Consider the following 19,618-nt stretch of genomic DNA (forward strand, 5'->3'; position numbering starts at 1 on the left):
AAGGGGACAATAAGAGCAGCAGACTCACTTGCATAAAGAAGATTGAAGTCTTCCCTCCCTCCCTCCATCTCTCAGTATAGGCCCCAGTGCACATCTGCGTCACTTACAGGGGAGGAGGGGGAGGCGCTGAGGCAGAGAGAAAAATCCTACTGTGAAGACCTTGACAGCTTTCCTGGGCGGGCTTTTCTTTGGCTGCTCTATGTTTTTTCCCGGGATATTTATTTTTTCTCCTTTACAAACTGACTATATAAAACCGCCCCCTTTCTCCTCTCAGAAAGCATTTGACTGTCCTTCTGACACCTGGCAAGCTATCAGGGTATTCTCCCAGAGGACAGGGACAGGGAGCAGGTGCACAGACCCGGCTTGGGGTTGGGGGTGCACTACTTCTCGACTTGAAGCTCTTTTTTCTCTGCACTCATCAAACACGGAACTCTGAGCTGCGAAGACAGGAGATTTGAATAGCATCCAAACCACAGCTCGGAGTGTGTATCAGTGCAGTGGATCCAGCTGCCTCCACCTCTGGAGCTGGGGAGAGCTCAGACCTCCTTCCCTTCCTCTTGCATTTCCAGCCTCTATTCCCTCCGGGTGGTCACCACGGGGGTCCTTGCAAGCTACTCTTGGATTCTAAGCCCCTGGTATCCCAGGACTTCATTTGATCTAGACCGGAGCTTTCCCAAACCTCAGATCCCAGCAAAACGACTCTGACCGAGCCGCGAGGCTCTGCAGCGCGCTCAAGGTGCTGGTGTATTTGCCTGGTGAGGCGCACAGCCCGCTTAGCCACCTTTGGCACTCCGTGTACACGGGGCGCATCCTGCCTCCTTCTCTTGTCTCCAGAAGCCACTGGCCACTCCAGTACACTCGCCAGGTTACTGGTGTGTGAGCTGCAGTCCTTTGGTCCTCCGTGCATTAAGCATGTCTGGCTCCGGGCGAAAAGACTTCGATGTGAAGCACATCCTGCGACTCCGCTGGAAACTCTTCAGCCATCCCTCGCCGGCCTCAGGTAGCCCAGCGGGGGGCAGCTGCCTGCAACAGGACAGCGGAGGAGGCAGCTTTGAGCACTGGGGTCCTAGCCAGAGTCGGCTGCTCAAAAACCAGGAAAAGGGCAGTGTGAGTGCTTTCTGGAAAAAACCTTCCTCCTCTTCGTCATCATCATCATCATCATCGTCGTCGTCGTCTGCTTCATCCTCTCCTTTCAATCCACTGAATGGCACCCTGCTACCAGTTGCCACGAGGTTGCAGCAAGGGGCTCCCGGGCAGGGCACCCAGCAGCCCGCCAGGACTCTTTTCTACGTGGAGTCCCTAGAGGAGGAGGTAGTGACAGGCATGGACTTTCCTGGACCACAGGACAAAGGATTGTCCCTGAAAGAGCTCCAAGCGGAGCCTGCCAGCTCTATCCAGGCAACAGGTGAAGGATGTGGACACAGGTACAGTAAGTTCCCACCGACTGAGCAGGTGTCAGAATAGTTCCTGGTTGCCGGTCATTCTACCCACCTCGTGTGTTCTCTCCTAAAGTTTGAATGCTATAGGATGAAAATCTGAGCTAGATGCCAGCCAGGTTTTTTTTATTACCCAAGTTGCAATCTCATTAAAACTTTGTTCATTAATTTCCATTGGCTCAAACATACAGTCTTTTAACAAGTTTTTAGACTTATAACTATCGAGTGTATATGCATACATCGGAGAACCTACAGGTTCTCATTTCTTAAATGATAGTGTCCTTCCATCACCCTTTGTCATTAAGTCTTTCCATTATTTGCAGTGGGTGAAGTCAGCTTTGAACACCATCAAAGTGCATTTCATGTACTCTCCCTGTGGCTGATTTCGCATGATTGTTTCAAATAGCTGTGGTTTGACTCTATGTGTGAGAAATAAGAACTGAAACACTGTCATAGCTCTGTCCCTCCCCCCAAGAGCTGCCACTCTGTCGCCACTACCATCACTTTTCTTGGACCACTTTCTGCTCACTTGTGCCTCTGTGCATGCAAGTGTTAGAATTAAACTCCACAGACATTTCTCGGGAGCTATTGCAATTTCTTTTGTCTCAGAATAGAACTCTGCACACAAAAATACTGAAGTAACATTTATTCCCAGTTTATTTCAAGCATAACACTTTGCATGGGCATTTGCTACGGTAAAGATTTAGAAGATGCTTGGAATACAAGCAACTCTTGAGTTTCACAGTTTTTAGGATACTGAGTCATTATTATTCAAAATACATCATTTTTCATTTGAGCATACGATGAGGATATGAAAGGATTTGCATTTAGATTCATATGATATCAGAATACATTAGAGAAGAAGAAATGGGCTAGAAATTTTAGGAAATGATAACTAATATGCTAAAAATGTTGAATCATCTCTGATAAACTAGAAACAAGACATTTTGAAGTTTTATTTAATTGTATAATTTTTCATGAACTATAATGTTTGAAAAATATATATAATAAAATGATACATATTTTTAATTTTCTTGACAAATGGGATGGTATAAGTCACAATTATCTTTAACATTTTAATCACATGCCATTGCAATTATAAGAGCCTTATACATATTCTACTGATATATTGAAATGATTAACATAATGCAAGATCATTGTTTATTGAAGAAAAATTAATTTGCAATCTTCAAGTATGCCAAAAGTTTTTCACACATGATGCCTAAATCTAAGTTTTTCTGTCATGCAGTGAAGTAAAATAGTTGATTCAAATTATAATAGGCAGATGCCATAAGTATCATGGAACTCTGAGAGTTCATCTATTCACTGGATATTTAAAAAGCTTAACTATTTACATTTTGCTAGATTTTTGAGTAAAGAGAAAAACTTAAGGGGTAGAGAATTTCTGAAAAATATTTACCCTGCTGTATATTTTAAATGAACAACTTTATTGAACCATAGTTTTTATTTTTATTTATTCTTTGGTAATTTCATACAGAGATGCAAATATTTAGATGATATATGTTCCCTATTCTATGCTAAAACTCTTCCTGGATACTTACAGAAACCCAATTCATATCTTCTTCCTTTTAAAAGATATTTGAAATTCAAATAGCTCAGAAAATAGCATAAAGCACCATATATGTAGATATATAATTAAAAATTTCAAATCAAATAGAAATAGCTAGCATGATCAGAATACTATCTTTTATATTAAAAAACTATGACTTATGAAATTTTAATGAGTAAAGTAGTTTCGTTATCAGCATTTTACAAAAACTTTAGTAAAGTTGGAATTTGCAGGTACTAACAAAGAACTGAGATAATCGATTATAATCAAGTTTAAAATGTAAAACTAATAACCAAGAATCCAGCTAGAAATAACCTGTCAGTTTACTTTTGGAATTACCTCATTTCTTTTCATTACAATTAGTTGTAAGTGGCACGAATTCTGGAAACAATTCAATTACCAACCAAAATCCTCTATACTGTTGGAATCAGTGTGTCATAAAATTTTGTATATTGAATCTGTTGAAAGTAAACTTCAATTCCTTTTAAATTTCTTCTAAATTTCTCAGGAATGTTGATAAATGTGACATCCTTTTTAGCAATTACTGAGAGCATTTTTTTTTTTGTCTTTTTACAGTTTTACAGAGCATTGACTCTCTGCTCATGACTGATTGAGACCCATCCAGTAAATGTAGCAATTAGTCATTCTCAGTACATGGTATTTTAATTTCTAATAACTGCAGGGCTCATTACCCAGGCAACATAGAACTTCCAAAGTAAAACACTCTTTATTTGAACTTACAAATGTATTCTAACATGTAGGAAGCACTTGATGAATGTAGATATAAGATGTAGAAAAGCTGTATAGTATTCGTAGTAATGAAGGATATACAAAGTAAGAAGCACTTATTGTTTATTCTTATTTATATCACTAAAATATACAATTTGATAGAACTTAATAATTATCATATTTCTTACCAACTCTCCACTGTAGAATTATCTCAACCATAAGGCAAGGTGAGCCTTCTGTTTTGTTTTCTTTTTATTTGGTTTAGCACAAAATAGAAATACTGTTTTACATGAGCATGAATCCTCAGTTGGTGAAATCTGATTGTTTAGAAATGCAGGTGGAGAACATTCAGAAGAAAGCTACTCATGACTTTTGAATACTGGAAGGATCAAATTTTCATGAACTTGAAGCATAAAGATTCCATGACAGATATAAACCAACTTTTAAAATGGTGCCTTATAACATCATTCAATACCTATTACTTTATACCATGATAAACAAGTCTCAATCTTACACTTCCTTGATCATATCCTTAAAGATACTTTACATAGTAAGTTGATGACCCATATTCTTATTCACTAATTTACATACATTTATGTCCAACTTTGTTACAATATATAATTCTATACATAATATATATTTTCAAACTTTCATCAGTTATGTAAACAGACAAAAAGCAATATATTCTCACACTTACTTTTATATCATTTATATAATACATGATATTGTGTGGTTCATATATATTTATATGTCATACCTTTATAATTGCTATTAGAGAAAAAAAATCTCATGTTTTACCTGTTTGTTATTTCTGCTTTATTTACCATATATTCACCTGATTCCTTGTTTTTAGCAAGGACATAGACAAGAATTCCATATTTCTCTCTCTAAATCTGTACCTCCCATAATTTCTAGTCTCATATATTCACTTTTCCATCTGATCTGTAGGGTAAGTGAAGAAAAGAAAATTTAAGTATAAATATCTACAGAATTTAATTAAACTTCCTTTTGTCTTATTCAATTTCTTTCTCCATCTCAGGGGCTCTTCACATATCAGTGTGAGCAAATAAGAAATCCATGGTGATGTTTATCACCATCGATTGATTTTTTCCTTTAGAAATGTTCTTTTCTGTCCAATATTTCTTTATCTTCAATGTTTGTTCCTGTCCTAAGTATGTGTCTTCTTCCAGTTCCGTGATCATCTGTATTACGTCACCCTCAAGCTTCATTTTCCATTATATCATCTACTCACTCATAACACTGAAGTCAATAAAAGTGATATTATTAGAAAATGACCATCTTTCCATGTTCATTGTTCTGCTACTGACCCTGCCCCCAAGAATTCTACCAAATCAGAATTATTAATTCTAAGAATTACAGATCACAATCCAGATCATAACATGCTCACTGGTTATAGTGGTGATGAAAAACACAGTTCTTAACTTCAAAGGGGAGAAGAGATACTTTATTCTGGAGTCAAATATGAGTGATTGTGTCCTAGCAACATGGACTTATATTACCCCAAACTCCATGGTCCAATGTGAAAACAATTCATGAAATTTTCACAGTAACTTAACAGAGAAAGTGATGAAGAATGGTACTTTTAAAAGTAATTGTTGGAAACATTAAGCAGATAGTAACAACGAGGTGAAATCTCACTTATAGGCATTGGATATTATCTGATGACTCTTAGCCTTTAGTATGATGAAAACTAGCGGTTAGTTAAGTGACTAAATTCCAAGGTCTTTTATCTGTTAGTCACAGGGTGTTTGGTCAGACAGAGAATAGAAAAAGAATGGCAATTTAGAGGGCAATAGATAGCCCAAGATAAAGTGTAATTAGGTTCTGGACCTGCAACAGTTAGAGCTATTCACCGTCATTGCAGTTTTAATTTGCCTTAAGCCTTTTCAGATATAACTTCTTCTAGGAACTTTGATTCATAGAAGGTAACTACCTATGGTAAATGTGATTTGCCATCTATCTGCAACCTGGACAGCACTCCTGGATAGCCATGTACCTTTCTGACTATCTATCACCTTCAGAGTGTTCTGTATAAATGATAAGTGCACTGGCCTCACAAACTTATTTTCTCTTCTCTGCTAGTTGTGCTTCCTCAACCAGCCATGCCCACATTTAGTTTTCCTCATTAATAGGATGTTGAATAAAACCTCTCTGCTGTTCTTAGTGAAATCCTCCATCTCCTCACAACACCCTCTGTTTTGTGTTTTAGAGTAACTATATGGTATTTTCTCATCAATTTGTATGGAAGATCATAACACATGTTAATATCTGTGTTGATTTTAACATGTGTCTCTAATTGAAAGTTCTAAGTAGAGAGGCTATATCTATTTTATACATCTCTTTGCTTCTGCATTAAAGCATGTCCATAAACAATGTGGAATAGTGAATATTTTTAATGACCACACTGAGTAACACCAAGAACCTGGTTATTGATAGAATACCTGCTGAAATTTGGTGCTGTGTCAATTTAAAATTGTAACATCCCATGATCATGGTGGAGTTATTTATTTCATTGGTATTTGAAAACACACAGTTATTTGCTGATGTGTGGTTTGTTGAGTATTTTTCAACCTTTTGTTGATCAATAGTATGTGAGTATGTCCTAAAGTGGAAAAAAACTGATTTTAGATAGTAAAAGTTTCATAGAACATGTGCTTTTGAAGATTGAAAACATTTTTAATTTATTCTATGAGAATTTTATTTTTTGCTTGCAATGTATTTTGATTATATCAACCCCCATTTCTGCTCTGTAATTCTTTTTTTTTTTTTTGCATCTTCTCAAACTCTGTTCCCTTCCATTTCATGACTTTTTTCCTTTGTCATATCATACTACTGAATCAAATTAGTGCTTTCCAAATATGTAGATGACATTCAGTGGAGTGTGAACAACCTACCAGTGGTCACAAACCCAAATGAAAGAGACCACCAATAGTCCCTACTACCAGTACTTGCCATATAACCTTATCTAGAAAGGAAACAACATGAGACAAGCCTCATCTTGCTGGAGTTTTGACTTGGTTGATCTTTTTCAGGTCTTCTATTGCTCGCCAAATGGGCAATAGGTTCATTCGTACAACAGATTAGCTGTCATGTTCCAAACTTTCATGTTTTATAGACTTAAAATTTTCTGTTTTTTTAAGTTCTTTTGTAACATGTTTCCCAGCTGTTCTTTGAGCCCCAGAAGAGAAAATGTCAAGGCAGATGTTTCATTTAAGACTGTCCACTCATAGTCACATGTAGGAAGCCGCGGTTAGCGGTGATACATCCGCCATTCCAAGATGGCTCGGACATCGTGTCCTCCCCACTAGTAAACAACTAACTGTGCAGGTGCAAAGGCAAAAGGCACGCCAAAGTCACTGCCCAATCCTGAGGCGTAATATTGGGTGATGAGTGAACAGCCAATCAGAAGTGAACACACACCACTCTAGGGCATAAATAGCAGTGCCATTCCCGAGGTTCCTCCCTTCCGCGGTCTTCACTTCTGCTGATACAAGATTAAAGCCTTGCTGTGGTAATACCTGAATTCTGTCTCACGTGTCCTTATTCACGGGCGAAAGGGGACACGGGAGGCGCGTGGAACAGTCACCTATTTGAATGAATTTGTCTCATTATGAGTCTCTGTATTAACTACTCCCAACTGCAAATAGAAGCTTCTTTGATTATGGCTGACAGAAGTTTAGACCTATGAGTATGAATGTAAATATTATGAGAAATGTTTGACCACATTACTGCCAAAGGCCAGGTTTGGCATCAAAGAGTTAACCAGGATAGGCATCTGAAAAGGTTGGTGTTGGCGATTGAGGTCATACTGATACTTTTACCTCTTACATGTACATACATCCAAACAAGCATGTATACATTTGGTGAATGGAGCTGAGCCCCACAAGCTACACTTTATTCCTTCCGTCTGGCTTTCTTATACCTTCTTAGACAAAAGTTCTTTAGAAAATTACCTCATAATAAAATATTACACAAAAGGGGAGTTACAGAAGGTTGTTGATGTTAAGTTCAAAGCCGTGTTTCATTCCATAAACTCATTATAAGTTCAAAGCAACAGTCTCACAAGGCCTCACTTTATCATAGTGCACACCTGTGGTTTTTATCCCTGGACCTGACCTAAAATGAATGCTTTTCCTTGATTGTAGATATCTTCCAAGCCTGCTATTGTATCTTAGTGCAATTAGTTTGGGACAGGTGAAGGTTTCCAGATCTCTATTTGCAGTTTTTCAGAGAGCTGAAAATTACTTGTATAAATTTAGGAATTCTATAAAATTATTATCAGGAATTACGAACTCATCATTTTGTCTATACAGCATCCCTACATGATAGTACATCTTCATAGATCTGCAGAAAATCTGTCCAATAGGGTCAGCTAGTGTCCAGGAATCATTAGGCTGTGTAATAATAGTGAGAGAAAAGGCTTCTCAGTAGCAAAAAGCAATCCGGGAATACAAATTTCTGAAGGCCCCGAAATTCAGAGCTTACCCATCACAGCCATGCAAAGTGCTGGGCCATCTTCAGAAAACTTACCTGCCATACATTTAGCCTTTCCTAAATGACTCCTGATACATGACCATTTAGCAAAGTAACAAGAGTACGCTGGGTCTTGAAATGGGACCTTCTCAGCCACAGAAGTGTTACCAGGTTAATAGGCAAGAATTTCTTCTTGTGGAGCAGAATTCACATCTATTTTGAGAGCTGTTTTATGTCCTATAATATTCATGAGACTACTGTACCAGTAAATACATCTTGCTTGGATGATCAGTATTGGATCACACAGGGTTTATTTAGAAGTAGATAAAAGCATCAGTGTCTTCCCCCCATTAGCTTGCATGGCACTATTTGATACCATGAAAGTTAGCCATCAGAAAGTGTAATTTCTGGGCTTCGTCATCAGGAAGAGTAGTAGTTCCTGGAGAGCAAAAATATAAAAAAAAAAACATAAAAATTAAAAAATAAACATTGATTTTTTTCTATGTCTTTCAACAAAAGTGTGTTGGCTTCAGAAACAGGATCATATCTATTGCTGTTACCATTAACCAAGAACACGGCAAATTATAAAAGAAAGCATTTGACTGGGCTTATAATCAGGGGAGTAGAGTTCATGATATTATTGGAGTGGCAGTATAGTAAAAGGAACAGACATGGGAAACACACTAGAGATGACCACTCAAACACAGTTTATAGTTTATTGAAAGTCTTATTTCCAACCTGCTGGAATTACATCAGATATTCAGACTGAAATATAACACCTAGTGTCCAGAGCACAGGGTTTTGAAGGCAAAAAAACATGCTCTCTCATTTGGATATGCAGCTCAGTTGGGAGAGGTCTTTGCTTAAGCAAGCACTTTAACAGAAGTGAAGATTAGCAGTTAGCTGGAGAGAGTTTTGCACAAGCAGACATTTTAACAGCAGGTAAGTTGAGTTAGCTAAGATATCTTGACCTTGAATTCTTAGAAGAGATTTGGGTACTTTTTCATAGAATTCTTCATCAAGGAGACCAACTACTGGTTACATCTTATGATTTCAGAAAGAACAAAAGATCAAGGAAATTCTAAACAGTCTTGTCATATTTTATTAGCTATTCACACCTAAGAATTATTTTCTGAGAAATTTTCCCTTAACTATTGTAGCAGTTCTTGTTGTGGTTGGGTGCCTTGTTCCATTCTGAGACACCAGCAAATATTTATAGCCTAAACTGATAGTTCAGATTTCAGTAAAGTCCAACTACCAATGTTTCCAAGACCCATTTCCTCCATCCTATTCCTTGTGGAATATTTTCCACCTTTCTCTGCCTGACACATCTAAAAATCATATCTTTAATTAGGATTTAAATTTTGGAACATAATGACTGGTTCTGAGTTCAGCAGTTTCTGTGGCTCTTGTGTGGGTACCTTAGTGAAGATTCCAGATTCACAACATCCACGGTCCTGGATTTTCCAATTTAGCCAGTTCTTGTCTCACACAATCAATCTCCTCCTGGGTGCATTCTGAGCTGTTAGATAAGCTTGTTTACCAAGACCTGGACTGGTCAGATTCATTCTGAGGCCAGTTCCCAGGCAGAAATCAGCTGCTCTGTGGACTCTGGTTTCAGGGAAAGATTCCTTTTTGGTGTCCTTTGTAAATGGATGATGGCTACCCTCTTGTATAACCAGATAGTTCCAAAATAGCTAAGATTTTGTGGTAGTTTGAATATGTATGATCCCATAGCCTCGTGTGTTTGAATGTTTGACCCATAGGGAGTGACATTATTAGGAAGTATGGCCTTGTTGAAGTAGGTATAACATTGTTGGAGAAATATGTCACTATCAGGGTAACTTTGAGATCTCCTGTGCTCAAGGTACAGTCAGTGTGGTACACGATCTCCTTTTGCTGCGTGCAGAAGATGTAGAACTCTCAGCTCTTTGTCCTGTACTGTCTTCCTGAACCCTGCTGTTTCCTGCCATGATGATAATGAAATAAACCTCTGAAACTGTAAACCAATATTAAAGAAATGTTTTATTTTATAAGAGTTGTCCTGGTCATGGAGTCTCTTCACATCTTTTCATGCCATGGATAGAAATCTTTTTCTTCTGGATAGAGCCCCTTTTATATAGTCCATGGTGAAAGCATATTAGCTATCAAGGTATATGGTGATAGCCTTTTCTTTCCTCAAGCACAGTGCTTGGATCAAAGCAAAAAGCTCAGCTTACTGAGCTGAGTATTCCGAGCTTACATATTGTGCTCAGATAATCTTATGTCATCTCCCCTACCCCTGCCTACCTTTCCATCTTAGAAGAAAGTATCCTCACCTGCATTGGTCAGGGTTCTCTAGGGCCACAGAATTTATGAAATGTCTCTCTATATTAAGCGAATTTATTGTAGTGACTTACATTCTGCAGTCCAACTAACCAGACAATGGGCAGCTGTGAATTCTTAGAATCTAGTTGCCCACTCCCACAAGACTAGCTGTTTCAGCTGGTCTTCTGTATAAGCTAGAATCCTTAAGAAATAGGTTCCAATAGATGTACTCGCAAGTAGGAGAAGAGGACCTTCCTTCTTCCATTATCCTTACATAGGCCTCCAGTAGAAGGTGTGACCTAGATAAAAGGTGTGTACCACCATGCTTGGATCTGGAACTAGCTTTGTCCCAGGCTGACCTTGAACTCAGAGATCTACTTGCCTCAGTCTCCTGGATTAAAGATGTGTGCTACCTTGCCAGGGCCTGAGAGTTTTATGGCCACTATGCCTCAAGATCTGGATCAAAATATGCCCTACATTTCCGGATTGTAGTTCATCTCAGATATAGTCAAGCTGACAACCAGGAATAACCATCACACTATCTGTGAATGAGATGCTGTTTGGTGTCCTTGATGGAATGTTAGCCCAATCACTCCTGGCAAACTGGATCAGATAATTCACCACAAAACAGTCATTCGGGGACCTACAAGATCTTTCTGTAGCAGAAGACAGACCGAGTTGAGGGCTGATGTCTTGCGAACTGAATGCAGGACTGATCCAGAAGCAGAGCATTAGATTTGTTCACTAGGACATCAGCTATCCGTTTCTAAGGTGCACCCCTTAAGAGGGCAGCAACAGAGTTCAAGACTGTCAGAAATAAGTTCTAAAGTCAATTTGTCAGATATTTTTGCCAGCAGGTTGGTGGCAGCTATGGCCCTCAGACTTGCTCTATATCCCACTGCAACCAGGTCCAGTATCCAGGACAGATATGCCATCAGTCCCATCCAGGGTCCCAGGATTTGTTCCAGGACTCCTCAGCCCTCAACTCTGCCTGTTTCCTGCCATACAAAGACCTTGTGGGTCTCTGAATGACTGTATTGTGGTGAATGGTCTGATCCAGTTTACCAGGAGTCTCTGGCCTTGTCCATGTACAAGTGGCATAGCTTAATAATGTCTGAGAGGGCCATGCTAGGGCAGACATTAGGACCCTTTTCAAGGCTTTAAATACCCTTACTCAGTCTCAGTTCATTACAAAATCTGCAAAGCCACAGTGAGGCTTGACTATGCCAACAAATCCCTTTAACCATAGCCACGTGTATAAAGCCACCCTAGAAATTTCTATACTGGTTGTTGTTGTTGTTGCTGCTGCTGCTTGTTAGTTTGATGTGTGTATAAAAATTTGTAGGACTATACAAGATGGCTGAAATACTGTTGTTGGAAAGGATTTGCTGTCCTTTCTCTGAGTTGTAGACATATATGTGAACTGAAGGATGCACAGCTGAGAATCTGTGCACCAGGGCTTGGGGGGCCTTACGGGGCCTTCTGTTGTCCTTCTACATTCCTACTAAGTGCCCAGAGCTACAAGGATGCAGTATACACACTGGAGCCATTGATTTGTGAATAGTTCATCTAATTCCAACAGATCTGCATCAAGGGACCCACCAAATGATGGTGGCTAGTCCCTAATGCCCTTCGGATGGTCTGTTTTCCCGATTTCTGCTCTTGTTTGGTTTCTCAAGAGCATCAACCACAAAAGGAGCAAGTTTCCCTGTCTTTTATTAGCCTCGTCTTAGTTCTTGTGATACTTCTGAGCAGTTTCATAAAATTTAATCCTCTATATTCCTTCAAACTACTCTAATTTCTCAGGATTTCTTCTTATGCCTGGGACTGACTAGATGAAGAAAGCAGCATTAGGGCGTACTTGTTGGGGGGCATCTGAGAGTGTGGTTGTGAATATCCAACATGTCTTACAGAGCCTTTCAAGAATCTCAGTGGATTCATGAGGTCCTTGAGTAATCTGACCTAACTTAAATCAGCTGATAAATTTTCTGGCTGCCTCTTTTAATACTTCCAATAGCATTTAATGGCCCTTTACCTTGGTATTAGGATTCTAACTGCATCAGGAGGACAGGAAGGTCTACTCTTTCTGTGCCTTTGCATTAGGCACTCCACCATTCAGCCTCTAAATAACTTTCCACTTTGCAGCAGGATTCAGTCGTGCTCCTTGGGAATAAACATGGTGGTTAGGAGCCAATGATTTCAAGTTGTCTATTGTGTATAGTGCACAATTTCAACAAGCTGATAAAAGCTTGCTGCTTTTATAATAAAGGAGGATTGGAGTAGTCCAATTAATATAACTCTTTGGTAGACAAGAGAACATAAACCTCAGTGTGTACATGGCAATAGTAATAGCCTGCCACTACATGCAACCATAGTTGCTGCCAGCAGGGGGCATCACATCACGGTTTGGCAGCCAGATGCACCCTGTGAGCCTTGGGAGCAGCTGTGGCTATAGTATTCTGAAGGCTCACTCCCCTTTCCATTTTAGATCTGTTTTTCCAGTCAAGAGAACTGACAGAAACACACAACAGAAATACCTAGGGAGACACAGTCCTAAATAGAGACACATAATCAAGATAAACAGGTGACTAGCACACATTCATATACTTAAAGAGACTAGGGAAATCTGGACATATCTTACATAAATCCCAGGAATTTACAGTTGTTCCTGACAACCCCCCCCCCTCCTTGTATCTGAAACAGATGGTATCTCTCACATACCAAACTTGCCCTCTGTTTCTTCCTTGGTCTGCTCTAAAAGCCCAGGGAATGGGGAAGAAATTCCTGATGTCACACTGAGAGTCATGATTTTCAATGTTCTCTTAATGTCCTCCTGGACCATCAGGGTACCTCTGGAGCACTCAGCAATGATTTTTCAGGAAATTTTCTTGGCTTACTGAAAATTTCAGGGTGGGTACCCCCTTAGAAGACTCTCTATCTGGTACATTTTCCCCTTCTTTTAGCGTTCCAAAGAATTTTAAGTTTTTGGGATTTGTCGCTGGGGATCTAGCTGGAACCTACAAAATGTTATAGGAACCTCACCAAAGATGACCAGTCAGATACAGTTTATAGCCAAGTGAAGGCATGTATTGCAGCTGTCTCAGGTATTTTGACCTAAATATAGCACATAGTGTCCAGCCAAGATGCTTTGTTTTCTATAGGTTCTATTTTATTGGTGTGTCTTTCCAATTGGGTTTTTATTTGACTTATTTGAATTTTCATTTTCAGCATAATTTTAACTTTGTTTTAGGTCAGAAACTTAATCTCTTAATAAAATACTATTTTATATCTTGAATCGTTTCATGACATTTAGCTATTTTGTTGTTGTTTTCTCTCTTTGTAGTTATTATTTTTGTTTTTGTCTTAAGGAATTTCAAGCTACTTTTCATTTTTGTGAATGGAATTAACAATTTGTAGAGGATATATGTTATAATGGAGGCTTATGGTTTTTTTGTTATTGTTGTTGTGTGTTTTGTCTTTGTTTTCTTTGGTCTTTTGTTTGTTTTTTTACTGTTCTTAGATTTGTACATATGGACTTTGTTAATTTTTTTCTTTCTTCTTTTAAAGATCCCGTCGACATTCTACTTTAGAAGAAGTATTTATAACGTGCAAGGGGAAAAATAAAACCATTGTCCTAGGGTTGAAGTACCATTTTGATCTGTGGGACTTATATTTAAGGATGCAATCTTCATTTTGTATATTCCTGTTAGAGTCAGCTACAGTCTTCAATTACAGTCCCCATCCAAATATACACATATTTTTAGCTGGTTCCTGTCTCCTTGGGTATCTAGTGTATAGTTCTCTATACATGGAATGCCCTATCCTTTATTCTATACTGATCTCAGCTTCCATAGTCTTTTCTTCCTTGTGTGACAATCCACATGTCTGGGAGACAGATAGGTTAAGTTCTAGGCTTCTTCATGTGTTCTTAGCATCTCTCTTATGAAGTGGAATTTGCTGAGCTTGTGTGCCTTGCCTCAGGTCAGCTCTAGCATCTTCCTGGTGTCGTGAGGTGGAAATTTCTAGTTTCTTTTTACAACTCAGTTGTGTCAGATGATGTTTTTCTGGAAGCTATCCTGTGAGAGGGCATGTGATATTTTGCTGAAAAGAGACACTTGAGAGGGCATGTACTATTTAGTAAGAATATGAATAGAAGTCCACAAACCATGAGAGGATACTCTTGCATGGTTAAGCCACTCAATGCTTCACTGGTCTTTGCTGGTCTCCACTTTGAAGGGAGAAATGAGCCAAAGAAGTTCTACTGGTATTCCAGCTGATTCTTGTGGCTTCCACTGACTTCTGCCAATTCAGAATAGCCTTGCTGTTCCTGCTGGATCGTACGTGCTTCCACTACTGATTTGTACTTGGTGTTTGCTATTGAACTGGACTCCTGATAAGGAAGAGTGGAACACCTAAGTGGAACTTCTAAACAGGTCCACAACTCCCTTTTTCTACTAGCCTTTCTCCCCTATCTCTGTTTGGTGGGCTAGAAGGGAGGTTGAAGTATCTAAGAATCTGAAATAAAATAGGTTTTGACCAAAAAAAAAAAAAAAAAAAAAATGTAAGCCTACAGTGTTCACAGTTTCTGATGAAATTTTTGGAAGTATTTGATCTTTGTCTCATGCTGTGTTAGTTCTTCCTTCCTGAGTCTATATCTTCTACCAAAAGTTTTGAAAATCAGTACTCTTAATTAACGGGTATAGGTCACTGACAGAGGACAAGCAGCATTGAAATGTCATAAAGGTTAGTTAGGTCTGAGAGTACATTTTCAGAAAAAAGTAATCAATTCATTCTGAGTCACAAAATGAATCAACTCCAAATACAAGGGTCTATTCTTTCCGTAAAGTGGTATTATGAAACACCTTGGTTTAAAATCCATCTTGATCCTCATCATGAATTTTACAATAAAAAAGAACATGATGAGATATTTCTGCTCAAATTAATGTTTTAATGATTTATCTAAAATTTGAGTACTACATCTGAACTACTACTATTCAAACTTTAGATAGATAGATAGATAGATAGATAGATAGATAGATAGAGTAATTAAAAGGAATAGTTTTTTAGGAAAATGATTTTACATATTTTGTGAGTTTATCAATATTAAATATGTCATACCTAGATGCTTCTAGTTTTTTTTTCTTTCCAGAGACAGGGTTTCTCTGTATAGCCCTGGCTGTCCTGGAACTCACTCTGTAGACCAGGCTGGCCTCAAACTCAGAAATCTGTCTGCCTCTGCCTCCCAAGTGCTGGGATTAAAGGCATGCACCACCACTGCCTGGCTAGCTTCTAGGTTTTGAAAACACTATTTCCAGGGTAACTTTGCTTCAAGTAAAAGTAAAATATAAGAAGAATATGACAGTGAAGCTGGATCTACAGGTACTCAAATCTTTTTTGTTTTTCTGTAAGAAAAACAAGAACCTAAGAACAAGATGATAAAGAAATTAGAACTTTTATTTATTCACCCAGAAATGTAAATGATCATATTTTCACCTTCCAATTTATATGATCAATTAAAAACATATTCCATTCTCTACTACTTTAAGCCATTTAGCTTATTTCATCAAAATCAACATCTAGATAATGCTGAATATAGTATTGATCACATTTTCATTTGTTTACTTTATTTGAGCGCCAAAATTAAGTTTGAGTATATATATATATATATATATATATATATATATATATATATTCCAACATCTATCTACATATTTAAACTTCATTTTTTAACCAAGATATCTACTAGAATTCTCAGAATACTGAGATGTATTGCTTAAGAAAAATTAAGTTATGAAACAAGAAATTGTGCACTGTGGTTTGAGTCTTGGGATGACCACAAGCATTTACACTAGTGACCTTATTATGTCATCTACAATAGTTTTATCTTTTTGCTTTGGAAATCAATTATGTGCAAATTAGAGATCTATTATCATTATATTTATTTTCATTTAATATAATATTTTAAGGTGTCCAAAATAATATGCCTAAAACAAGAAAAATTTCATCAGAATTGCATGCACCAGAGCTTCAGAAAAAAGTTGAAATGTTCACAACTGTGTAGTAAAGAAATTAGAATATTCTTCTATAATTATGTATTTTAAAATATGAAAATATATTCATTCTATAAATACTTTCAACTAAAGTTTCCTGGAGGAAGCTGAAAGAGTTGAAAATCCAAAGGATAGGAGGACATTAAACAAAACACATGAAAAAAAAAAAAAAAAAACAATGCAAGAGCAAAACAAAATAAAAAATAAAAAATAAATATAAAAACAGACCTAAGACCTGTTAAATAAATGTAATTAAAGTTTATATGAAGTCACATAGAACAGGAAGAATATACAGGCATGAATGTATCTGTCAGATCTTTTGTATGTATGCCATCGCTTCCAGCCTACTCTTTATATGGCACCCCGGAATGCAAGAATGAGTGATTAATTATGAGTGATCTAATTATGCCTTGTACTGGGTTCCTTTTCTTAACCTCTGAGTCTTTTCTTCATGTATACAGGTGACATAATATAAAACAGAAATTTACAACAGTTTTTACTTAAATATAAGGTACCTTTTGTATGATTGATTGCTTTGAAGTATTTGTGAATATTTTTCTATTATTACTTTGTGTTTGGTATTAAAGTATCCTAATCAGTGACACCAGAACGTGAATATTCCCATATTATAAGTTATTGTTAAAACTGTAAAAATACTAGAGAAATATATATATAATAATTTTCAAGTTAAAAACTTTATATCCCTACTTATAATCGAAACATCTTAAAGTTCAATGGAATTATCTCTGTCTGAAACAGTGACCATGAAGACAGAAGGAATAAGTTAAAGCCCAAGAATAGAAGAGTAGAATGGAGTTGACAGGAAGGGGGAGGCAAAACAAATATCATCAATGCATTTCATGTTTGCTTTAAGAATGGAGTGAAGAGACACAGGGAAGAAAGGAAGGAAGGATGAAAGCAAAGAGGAAAGCAAACAAGTATGGAATAAAGAAAGAAAAGAAGGAAGGAAGGATGAAATCAAGGAGGGGAAAAAGAGCAAAGGGTCAAGAGGATGCAGTGAGATGAATGAGGAAGAGAGAAGGGACAGGAGAGGTTAGGAGAAAGAAAAAATAAATACATTTTTCCCCTAGAGTAGAACATAAGGGAAGAACCAAAAATATTTGAAGGAATTATTGATTATTCTTTTTATATTTTATTCACTGTAAGAGCTGAGTTATATTTTATGAGGAGATACCCTCAAACAGAAAAACAAGAAATAAGAAGTAATCCTTTATATGTGCATACGAACTTGGAAATAAGTGAAAAGCAATTGGTATAGATTATGAAGGAAGAAAGGAGTAAATGCTGAGAAAAAAACTAATAGTGCCTACCTCTAAAATATCTCAAATTGAAACTTTCTAACCTTCTCCAGTAACTTACACATAAATATATCACAAAGCTAAAACCCACATTTATGTTCAATGTTATTATTTTAAAAATCATAGGCATACAAATAATTCATAGGGACCAGACCAATCTTTGAAATTAAGATAATTACAGAAAATATAATTCCAAGATTATGTTTAGAACTTCTGATTTTATGACTGTAGGAAAGCACAATAGTGTTACCTTACTCACATCCTAACGAATTGTGAATGAGTAACCATGGAAGAGGATCTAAAATCTCAAGAATGCTTTAAGATGCAGTGGAAGTAACAGGTGTATAGATTCCTGTAGCCTTGCAGCCAGAGTTTATGTCATTCATTCAAAGTGCTCACATTAGAAAAGGTTTTCTTAGTAGACAAAATACATCTATCTTTTAACGGTATTGTGTGTAATTTTGTAAAACAGTGAAAAAACCTCATCCTTAAAGTCAAAATTTGGCGTGGCTTTGACAAGATGATTTATTTGCTATTACTTTCTTCAAACAATAAGATCAGAAACTATAAAGTAAGTGTATGCTAAGCCAACATTAAACTAATTTTATAAATTTTCTTTGCATTATTGCCAGTTTCTCTTTAGATAGAACCTCAATATATAGAGCAGGCTAGACTTCTGCTTCAGCTTCCAGCGTGTTGGCATCAAATATGTTACCACCACACCAGATTTTATTTATTTATTATTTTAAATGTATGTGGTTGCATATGAATAAATCATTCTCTTCAAGCTATTCCATCGAATAGAAACAGAATGAACACTACCCAATTCGTTCTATGAAGCTGCCATTATGCTCATACCTAAACCACAGAAAGACCCAACAAAAAAAGAGAACTACAGACCAATCTCTCTTATAAATATTGATGCAAAAATACTCAATAAAATTCTCGTAAAACGAATCCAACAACACATCAAAACAATTATCCATTATGATCAAGTAGGCTTTATCCCAGGAATGCAGGGATGGTTCAATATTCAGAAATCCATCAATGTAATCCACTACATAAATAAACTCAATGAAAAAAAAAAAAGCCACATGATCATCTCACTAGATGCCAAGAAAACATTTGAGAAAATTCAACATCTCTTCATTATGGGGAGCCAACAGAAGGCAGATATCATCCTTGCAGCCATCTTGAGCCTTATACCCTGATAAGAGATTTGATTACAATAGCCTACAACAGCTGAGCACACTCTGATAACATCTTTCTTTAAATACCCAGGATCTTCCTTTGGGTATGTGAGACTTAAAGGTGTGTGACTTAAGCGCGTGACTTAGAGATCAGATTTAGAGACAAGGCCTAAGGGCATGACTTAAAGGAGTGACTTAGAGGTGTGGCTTAGAAGTGAGACATATAAAAGGCGAGAGGCAGACAGAAGAAGAACAGAGAATCAGACAACAGATTACTTGACATTAGGTAGAAGACACTTGGCTTTAGAGAGTACAACTTATAGTACAACTTGGTTAGTTATTAGGCATTAGGTAGCAGGCACTTGGAAGAGAACTTGGAAGAAGTAACTTGGAACTTGGAGGCACTAAGAACTAGCACTAGGGACTAGGAACTCAAGACTAGGGACTTGGAGAGAAGAGAGGTTGAAGAATAAATGGGATTGAATCACACTCTGTCTGGTCTCCATTCTTCAAGTCCATCCTC

At 37.3% G+C, this 19,618-nt stretch overlaps 1 protein-coding gene across 1 annotated transcript in view; it reads left to right on the plus strand.

The window, feature by feature from the left end:
• Positions 1–475: 475 nt before the first annotated feature.
• Klhl1 (kelch like family member 1) overlaps positions 476–19,618 on the plus strand; it is a 356,587-nt gene continuing 337,444 nt past the window's right edge. The window contains exon 1 of the mRNA XM_034498949.2: positions 476–1,424. Within this exon, the coding sequence (XP_034354840.1) occupies positions 913–1,424 (512 nt within the window). The 5' untranslated portion in view covers positions 476–912. The remainder of the gene's footprint in view (positions 1,425–19,618) is intronic.

This window comes from Arvicanthis niloticus, chromosome 3, assembly GCF_011762505.2.
Source record: "Arvicanthis niloticus isolate mArvNil1 chromosome 3, mArvNil1.pat.X, whole genome shotgun sequence".
Lineage (NCBI taxonomy): Eukaryota > Metazoa > Chordata > Mammalia > Rodentia > Muridae > Arvicanthis > Arvicanthis niloticus.